This window comes from Suncus etruscus, chromosome 5 (genome assembly GCF_024139225.1).
Source record: "Suncus etruscus isolate mSunEtr1 chromosome 5, mSunEtr1.pri.cur, whole genome shotgun sequence".
Classification (NCBI taxonomy): Eukaryota; Metazoa; Chordata; class Mammalia; order Eulipotyphla; family Soricidae; genus Suncus; species Suncus etruscus.
In genome coordinates this window covers 80,965,649-80,975,644 of record NC_064852.1, presented here as the reverse complement: position 1 = coordinate 80,975,644, position 9,996 = coordinate 80,965,649, and the positions used below count along the sequence as shown (strand labels likewise).

Sequence of the window (9,996 nt, the reverse complement as noted above, 5' to 3'; positions counted from 1 at the left end):
GCTGGCTCCTTGCAAGCAGCTGTTTTGGGTTTGAAATTCCAACATGGCAGAGGCTGCAGTCCGTCTTCCCTTCAAAAACTTGGAATGATTTCAAATCCTAGGCACCTTCACTTAACCCTAGCTTCCATTCATCAGCCAACACCAGCGGATCGATGCGACGCTAAACCTATCGGGGCTTTCGCTTGGCGCGTCCAGGTAAGAAGGAGCTTCGTAGTTTTTTTTCTTTTCCTACCATCTGTTTAAATTTGTTTTTGTTTTTGTTTTTTTTCTTGCTTGTTTGATTTGGGAGGAATAGAAATAAACCCAAGACCTATCACAACAATGACAGTAATGCTATTACTACTACTACTATCTTCGAGTCGCGCCGTGAACATTAAATTTCCTTCGCACTCGTTTTTCTATTCTATACGCCAACCTGCTAGCAGTCCAATTTCTTGGTACAAAGTAAACCCTGAATCATTATAATGCCTATTTTGCTTTTTTGGCTGCTTAATAATTATTGCAACAATAGTATGGGATTAAAGAGTTGGCGATGGCAAGATTCTCCTTTCCCGCTAGATTGGGTTTACTTATGACTCTCTTTATTTTTACTTGAGAAATAAAAAAAAAAAAAAGAAAAAGAAAAACAAGAAAGCGGAGCCTTAGGGTGGGGCTAGACTTTCTTCGGAAACTTCACTTCTAAGTAAATAAGAAGTGTAAATAAGAATCTTGCCCACACCAAAAAGTTGCGATTAAATTACAGTCTCGTGGGCTGGGGGAACGTGAAAATGTCAGAAGATCGGTTGCAGAAAAATGTAAGCAGCACATCCTCCTGGAGGGGGGACAGCGTGGTGGGCGTATTGTTGGCAAGGAAGGGGAGAGAAAGATGTATAATTTAATGGTATATACAATCCACTGATCCTATTACGGTCCTCCCCGGAGCTCTTGTTAGTTTCAATGGGAGTGAGTGAAATTGACATGGACTTGTATTCCTGGTCATGTGCTTTTTCCCCCCCCTTTCTTTCTTCTCCTGTGATCTGAGATCCCCTTTTTGTTGATGTTGCTTTCCCCCTTAATTATATGCATGTAGGTTAAATGAATACCTGACGAAAGGGCCCACGTTTCAAGGCAGTGACATTTGATAGCTGAGAGGAAAAGTGGCTTTAATGAAAAGCAACCTTTGGAATTCCTGCTTGTGAGAAATCCAATTCAGCTTTTTGTGCTGCCAGCAAGAAATGATCAGTAGCACCAGTGTTTATGGTATGTCAATTTTGGAATTTACTTCCTTTGCATCTAAATAAGAAAGAGGAATTAAGTCGCATGATCATAAAACCATGGAAGATTTCTGCTGTTTCTGGGAAACAGTGCTCATGAGATGTAATTTCTTTTTTGTTTTTCTTTTTCTTTTCTTTTTTGAAATGTACGTTTAGTCTGCTAAAATGCTTATTTGCTTTTGCCATTACTTGTTTGTATATTTCGATTTTGATTTCATAGATTGCTGGAGTACACTTTTATTAGTTTCAGTTTTAATCTCAAAGTTGCATGTTACTAGCAATGCACTATATAACTGCTGAAGTCAAATGGTATGTAAATTAGTTAAACTCAGTGTGGGGCTTTAGGGGGGAGGGGTAGGGTGGAGAGTGGAGAGGATAGGATGTGGGGAAAGACTGCTTACTAATGAAAGTATGTAAATATACATATATACGAATATATATTTATGTCTACACAGAACTGGATTTTTTTTTCTTCTCAATCTGTTAATGCAGTTATACTATCTATTCGTTAGATGATTGTACTTTATGAAGTAATCAGTTCTTCTGAATGTGTTTTTTGGGGGGTGAGGGAAGATCTATCTTTTATAAAAATACAAGATTATTTTTGATCATTTAAGCTTTTAATGTTTCAGGAACAATGGTAATTTTTTTTTTAAATTTTGTTTTCTTTGCCATTCACTTGTCTGTGAGCGCTTTTTTTACTTTTAACCTAGGATAGAATTAAATAATCAGGCCCCGAAATTGACTTTGTTCTAAATCGCTTTTTTTTTTTTTTATCAAAAAAGTCAGAGAAATGGAGTGAAAGAGGTTTTCAATAGCTCTTGTGAACATGCCCTGTGTACACTTTGTGGTATTCAATTAACACTAAGAGGGAATAACAACAAAGATGTTCCAACTATTTTGCATAACCAAAGAACAAGTCCATTTAAAACTGATTTCTGTTTTGTTTTGTTTTGTTTGGGGAGGTGGGAGCTTACATTTACTCCATCACCAGGCTTTCCTTAAAAGATGGAGAGAGAAAAGGAGAATATAAAAGAAAGAAATAGCAAGGGAGCAAAGCTGCCAGGGATCTGTAATGTGGCCGTGGTGATGACTACTCTCTCCTAACACAAACGTGAATACAAGGAAAAGGACTACTAGAGCCGTTGCGCGACAGCTACTTCTGGTTGGACTCTGGTGACTATTGAGCTAAACACACAGGCACTCTTCTTACAGGATACTAAGGGATTTGATTGAATTTTGCATTTAGAACTTGTTGACTTTGAAGCGATCAATAAGAAGACTGTTTATTTTAGATGCACATAATTTGCCCTGAGAAATGTTTTAAGGAGAAGAGAGCACAGCTTTTTTTCCCCTGGAGCTGTTGGAGCGAATGGGATTGCCAGATGGGCGATTTCCCTCTGTGATGTTAAAGCTGTAATATATATTCAGAGCAGATTGGGTTGCTGCTTGTGATGAGGAGGATATTACATTTATAAATTTAAAATCGGAGCTGGGACAATGTGCTGAGAGCACAAATTGGATGGTTTGACTATTCACCGCCTTGATACTTAGATGTGATTTCTGGATTGGAGTAATCATGATTGCAGTAATATGTAAAAAACAACAACAACAACAACTAGGTAGAGTAGTAAGTCGTTTAATTTATGACATTGAACAGCAGATTTAAGTGTGAAAATTGCCCTCCAACCCCCATCTCTACTTCCTATTAAATAATAGTCACATAATTTATTTCCCTGTGTTTAAATGCATGATGTGCGAAGGGGTCCACTGAGGAGCCTGGTGAAAGTGCCCTAAAATTCTGGGGAGAAAGTTTATTCATCTATCTATCTGTATCTATAAGCTAGACACGTGTATACGTGGAAAGTGGCATCCCTGGCTACTCTGTACTGATTCTGTTACTCTGATTATTTTTAGATTTTGTTTGCTCAGATACCGTGGCCTACAAGAAGCAGAACTGCAGCCCTAAAAGGCTGGAAAGTGGGCAAGTGCTCACATTCTGGCAGCTCTGCTGTTGCAAATTAAAAGTGTGTTGTGGTCAGGAAATGAAAGCTACAATGTCTCTTTTGAACAAGTCGTTTATCAAGAGAAACATCTATCAGGGACTGCCTTGTCACATTGATCCTCGAAAAGTTAGGTTCGAGGTGGAAGCTGCTTTGATGTTTTTGAGCCTAAATTTAATATAACAGAAAAAAAAAGAGGCAAGGTTATTTTGACCAGAATAGATGAAAATTAATGTTTCCTGAAACCAACAACATTTATTTATTCGTATTGTACTAAGTGTGAAGTGGGCATTATTTATTTTTTTTTTTGGACATAACAGTGGAAGGGGTGAGGGGGGAGAAACTCCACCTTTCTAAATTGGCTGTTAAAATTTTATTTCTAGAATTTTGCTTTAGACTAGCTTCTTGGTTCCCATGGGCATTTTGAAAATAGATTGCTTTTCAAGGGACAATTATCTTGAAAATGTTTTGGGATAGCATGTAGAAAACCAGAGTTTTTATCCAGTAAAATGCTAGAGTACACTCTTCCCATCTTTCTTTTACTCATTTACTTCTGTTTCCTACCTTCATTACATTTGTGACATGTTAGTTTTTACTTGGGAAAATTTTTTTTTCTTAGAGAATATTTCTCAAAACAAGCTTACATTGTCTCCTTTGTTTATTAATTGTGCATGGAGATGGTTATACACATATACTGTATGAACTATTCAGAGCTACAAGTCTCTGATTCTGCTTAAAAATTTAGGTAGGTTGCTGATTAAATATGGCATACATTCTTGAATGCTGAATATATTGCATTTATTATTCAAATTTTCAGTGGTAAGAAAACTAAGTTTTTTTTTTCTTTTCTTATTTTTAAAAGCAGTTTAAGCATCTTGCTTTTATTTGGAATAGAAAATATGAGAGTTCCTTCTTTGAAAGAGAGCTTTACCATACTTATCTCTTATTGCTGATGACCAATATTTCATCTGTGTCCATCAACAACTGGGCTGATAGACCACAAAGAGTGTGGTGGGAGTTTTGGGAAGTGTAATACTTCTTAATTAATCATGTCTGAAATGAGAGAATCATAGCAGGGTAATAAAGTCTCATTGTTGTTTTCCTGGAAGAGAGGAAGACTTCTGTTTGGTGCTGTATATGTGAGTTGACTTTTCTTTTCTCTTAAAAAAGGCAATTTATAGGGCTTCTTTGGAAATATTTTAAGAACCATCATATATATATGTACATATATATGTACATATATACATATATATGTACCCATACATATAAAGAGAGAAGGGATACTTTTTTCTCCTGGTTAGTGACTCAGTGCAATTCTTAAAATTGTCACTTATATCTTATGAATACAAACTTGATGGTTTTTTTTTTTTTTGTCATGTTTAAAACTTGCAGCTGGGTTTCTAATAATGTTCCCTCAGCCCTCTAATAAAAAGGAATTTATTTTTTACCCACACGAGGCAGAGACTTTAAGAACCTGTTTGTAGGTATTCTGATAGACACACTAGAGAGCAGACATTTATTTCTGACTTTTTGATAATACAAGGATATGACCAGAGGGGAGGGGAGAAATGTAGTACCTCCAGGAAGCTATAACGACGTGTTGTATTTTAGCTTGACATCTTTAGATAATTTAAAATATTAGCCATCTGACAAGACAAGTAAGCAGTATAATTATTGGTAGATTCCTTTATTTCTGAACTCAGTGTTGTCACCTTTTGGAACTTAATATTTCGCTTATTTTATGCTTAGGGACTGATCCTAAAAGTTTAAGTGTCTGCAACATTTTTTATAGTTTTCATCTCAAGGTGAAGATGGCTTTGCTAATGACTCCCTGTATTTGTCACCGAGTGTTTGGATGCTTTGAATGATTGCATAATTAAGTAATCAGTTTTAATAGTCCAAAATCAGCAGAATTGCTAGGTGTATTTGAAACAATTGCAGCCTTTTATGTTTTATACTTTCCAGTTTGTCCTTAGAACCTTAGCTTGATACAAATGTTTGCTGTTTTGCCTTTAATCAGTATATTCTCAGTACAATTTTTTACATATTACTTTTTAAAGAATCACATTTATTGTTGTAGAGTTAATGAATTTAACTAGTAAGGACTAAATTTATAAATTTTTAGGAAAAATTGTTTTACATATATATATGGGTGAAACACTGATCTATGTTACTGATCAAAAGAAAAGACTTGATTGATCAGCGTACCTTCTTTTTATTTTGAAGTCATTGGGAAGTCAGTATAAACAAATGACACAAAATGCAATTTTCCTCTTAATTAAAATAAAAACTTAGTGCAATTTTTTTCTTTGGGGATTACAAACTCAATCTTTTATTAAGATCAAATTGGATTTAAAATTTATTTGGGGAGTGTAGGACTGGGTACATTTTAAGTATGAAATTTATTCCAGCTTAAATTCCACACGTGGAGATTTTAGTATTTCTTTTAGTCTATTGAAATAATATGAAAAGACTCTTTTTTTTTTTAAGACTGCAGACAAATTCCTGTTTTACAAGTGCTTTACTAAAAATGTTCTTTCCTTTTTCTAAACTCGATTTTTTTCTCATTCACTTTAAAATTTCATTTCTGGTCGAAATTTCAAGCATCACTACCGGTACATGATAACTGATTATGGATCCTTGGGACATTTTAATGCCATTATTTAAATGACAGTGGTACAGCTGAGATGCTTTCTATCAGAAATGCAGATAGTAGAAATAAGGGGTAAAATAGGTTGTACTGAGAAGCTTGAAGCAAATGAAAAGCAGGTGGGTATGTTGTTTCCTTCGGGCAACACCACAGATGCTTCCTTAGAAGCTCTGTCTCTGCTCCGCACGTGTGAGCGATACCTGTTGACGAGTCTTTGCTGAGAGGCCTGAGAGTAGAAGGCAAGGCGGCAGAAGAGAGAGGTGATCAGAAACCATCTAGACATGTGCTATTAAACGCTGCTTTCTTTTTAATAATATTTACATATTTTATGCAACAAATCTGTTTCTTGTCTTATTTGAATATTGACACTTTGCTTAGCATTGCATATGGTGGGCTGTTTGGGAGGCTATTGGAAGCAGTCAATTCAAAGAAGACTTTCAATTCAGATGTATTTATGTTAAATATATGTATAAATGGATCTGTTTGCTTATATTTGAGCCGCCATGACATTCACAAAGCATTTCTAGTGTCACTGCTTCCAATCATTTTTGAAGTTGATACATCTTGCAAGTGGAATGTATGATTTGCTACATGAAAGCCCAAGGTGAAACTTTTTTTTGACCCAACAAAGCAGTTTGAATATTTATACTTTTGTGTTGATACTTTAATATTAACACAAAATTTATATTTAATATTCCTCAGGAAGAATTTCTACCTTAGAAAGTTTATTTTATAAATGGTATTAGAAAATGCGCTTTTTTTTTTTGAAATTTTATCCTCAGTTTAATATTATGAGCAGCTTATGGAAGTTTATGAAGTTTAGTGATATAAAACTGAAAAAGATTTTCCTAGAGATTTTCCTACAGCAGAATACATAAACTTCCTTTAACATGTTTTCTTCTTTACATATCCTGCTGTTGAATACAGCTTCACTACTTTTCATTTCTAGATGTTTTGGTTTTGGTTTGTAATTTATCTAGTTATTTCATTCCACTTCTGGGTAGATTGGGATCTAGTCCAGGAAAGAATGAAAACTGTCTTTTTACTTCACCTGTCTTTTTAAAAAAAATGTCCTGACTCAACCAACGCTTGCTATGTCAATTGGATACTTTTTAAGCAACTCACAATTGATTAAATGCCATACACATGTGACAGTAAACTCATTTGAGAATGAGTGACCTCTACTTTCATGCTTTGATTTCCAAGGAAGTATTATTATTCATGGAAGCAGTAACATTCAAAATGAAAAATTTAAAGTGGTGTCCTGCGAAGCCCTCCTTTTCTAGCTGCGGTCATAAACTTTTTGTTTTTCTTTGGACTTATTATCATGAACATGCATGGTCACCTTCACCTAGGACTACCTCAAACTTCCTGCAAGTGATAATGTGGAAGACTTTGTCCCAAGATTATTAACAACGCAGAACAGCAACTATAGATTAGTAAACCATGGTTTTTATAGTAGTGGTTGGGGAACTGTGGATCTATATAGGTTTTAGGGCAAGAAAGCCAATCTTGCCTTTATTTGCATGCCTGCTTATTGTGGGAGTCGTTTGTGGAGATCTTTGTCTTTCCCACTTGAAGACTGACTTTTCGGCATTTACTCTGCCTAAAGAGACAGGAATGCCAGTTAAATAAGAGCAACTGAGAAAATGGACTATCAGGTATATATTTTGCTTTCTGTGCCTAATCTGGTGATTTAAATGATTGTCTTTTGTATGTATTGCCCATTGCCTCAGACATGTCCTATATATATATATATATATATATATATATATATATATGACTTGAATATTTGTGTAAATATTTTAAAAGGGAGCCTACCTACTTTTATTTAGTTGTGTGTATAGGTGCATGTGCATTTGTCAAGCATGGAAACATTATAATGGAAGCATTCTTTGTGGCTTGTAATTGAAAGCTAGATGTTTCTTTGTTGCATGCAGGACTACTATACTTTCCCACTTAAGTTCCCAGGTACAAGTCAGATATGTATTTTAAATTTTATTGTATTAAAAAATAAAGTATAACTCATTGGGTGACAAGCAAGGAAGAAGAACAAACAAATACTTACCTTGTTAGAGCTATACAATATTACTATTTTGACATTAGAAAGGGGCAACATGGTTATATAAACAGGTGGTGACAGTTGTGTTAAAGATGAAAAGTGACTCATTTCTGCAGTGACTTTTAACTTTGTAGTATGTGATAGTAGTTATGAACTTAGTTTCTGGACTTGAATTAGAAGAGCCCCCTTCCTCTAAATAATGTAGTAGCAATCTTGCACTCCTTTCCCCTGGGGTTTGAACAAACTGTTGATGAGTGGACAAAACTTTGACAGCGTTGCTTTCCAAGATACTTATCAATGCGATCAAGCTTCATACTGAAATAGCTAAAATTGAAAACTGAAGTCAAGCGGCTTTTTCAAATCAAAACTGAGATATGCTGGAATGTCCAGCAAGTAATGGATCTGAGTGCACTTGAAGTTGTACCATTTATTTTCAAAAGATATTTCTCACATCAGATGACTCTGCCAGGGAAGGAAATATCAAAGACCTCAAAAAAGTAACTATTCTTTCATATAATCTGAGAGTGGGGTGAGGGTGGGGGTCTTTAAAGATATTTCTGAGGAAGAGAAAAATGGGACTTATTTTGTATGCCTTGTTAGACTTCGTGGAGAGAAATACTATATAGGAGATCTTCTAAGAAGAAAAATCTTTTCCCTGTGTAATAATAACTAGGCATTATTCTCTCAATTGATATGCACTTTAATGAAAGGAAGCTAGGAAATAACTATTACAAGAATGTCCTATTTAATTATAAATTCACCTCACAGGTTAGGGATCTTTTGCATTAAACTTGAAATATCTTAATAGTTGACCACAATAGACATTTCAGATGGTCTGTTGTATAACCTATCTACACACTCCGATATAATTTAAATTAGGACCCTTCTTTCCCAATCTTACTTTATCCTTTCTATGTTGTATTTTCATATTAAATGTTTGACTTAAAAAGGGATTAAGCCAGGAATCTAGGTGATTATATGGCAATATAGTGCTTTGTTATGCCCCAAATGGCTATTTTATTTCCTACTATTCTCTTCTGCTTTTCTATTTTAAATTGAAGCTAAGATTGCAAATTCTTTCTGTTAGATCATATACCTGAATGATGCTAAATTATAAGTCTTAATTAGGTATGTTTCACTGATTTTAATCTTACAAGATAATTATTCTTAGTAGGATGAAAGGTTCCCTTAGGATTGAAAGCATTTTCATTTCAATCCCCATTTAAGATCAAACAAATATCATTAAATAAACAGAATACTATTATTCTTTTAGGTTTAATAGTTAATACTTTTGGATTTAAGTATATGGATGAGGAAATAGGTTGTGCAAAACTCCATTTTACTGTTTGCAAACTTTAAGTGCCTTAGATAAATCTCACTGCTAGATGTGCATAGATCTAAAGGAATCTTTTAAATAAAAATTAGTTTTGATTATCTAAATGAAATATGCTCTTGTGCATGTGCACAGATAAATTTCTTTGTGAAAATATCGATGTCAGGGACGCTTTTGGTATTTCTTTATGAGTAATTAGGTTAATGAGGTTATTTAGAAAATGTGTCCTTTCCTGGAAAATGAAAAATTACTTTCAAGCAGAGGTAAAAGAGTAAAACATATTCATGATTTTAGGTACTTAAAAAGATATTTTATGACTCATTTCTGAAAGAAATGCCCAACATATAACTTGTTAAACATAATAGACATTTTTACTTCTTAAAGCACAGCTTATATTAAAGCAGACTTTTCATTCATGAGTCAAAAATCTGGAGTCAATTTTAGGCCCATCTTACAAAAGCTATGGGTCTGATCCCCTTACCCCTTCCATAGTATCCTGCACCATAGTCTTGGTGCATAGTTCTCCTTTAAAAAGTTTTCCTTTGCATAATTCACAAGATTAAGCCATGTTTTAGAGGGGAATATGATATGACCCCAAAGTAGACATTGAGACCCCATATGACCTGAATACTGGTCTGACAAAGCAGAAAGAACATTTTTACTAGCTTTAAAATTTTATATGCCTGCATGAACAG

General features: G+C 34.5%; 1 protein-coding gene across 1 annotated transcript in view; it reads left to right on the top strand.

The window, feature by feature from the left end:
• The first annotated feature begins 1,056 nt into the window (after positions 1 to 1,056).
• Positions 1,057 to 9,996, top strand: part of FIGN (fidgetin, microtubule severing factor) — a 141,701-nt gene continuing 132,761 nt past the window's right edge. Inside the window, exon 1 of the mRNA XM_049773346.1 lies at positions 1,057 to 1,239. Within this exon, the coding sequence (XP_049629303.1) occupies positions 1,215 to 1,239 (25 nt within the window). The 5' untranslated portion in view covers positions 1,057 to 1,214. The remainder of the gene's footprint in view (positions 1,240 to 9,996) is intronic.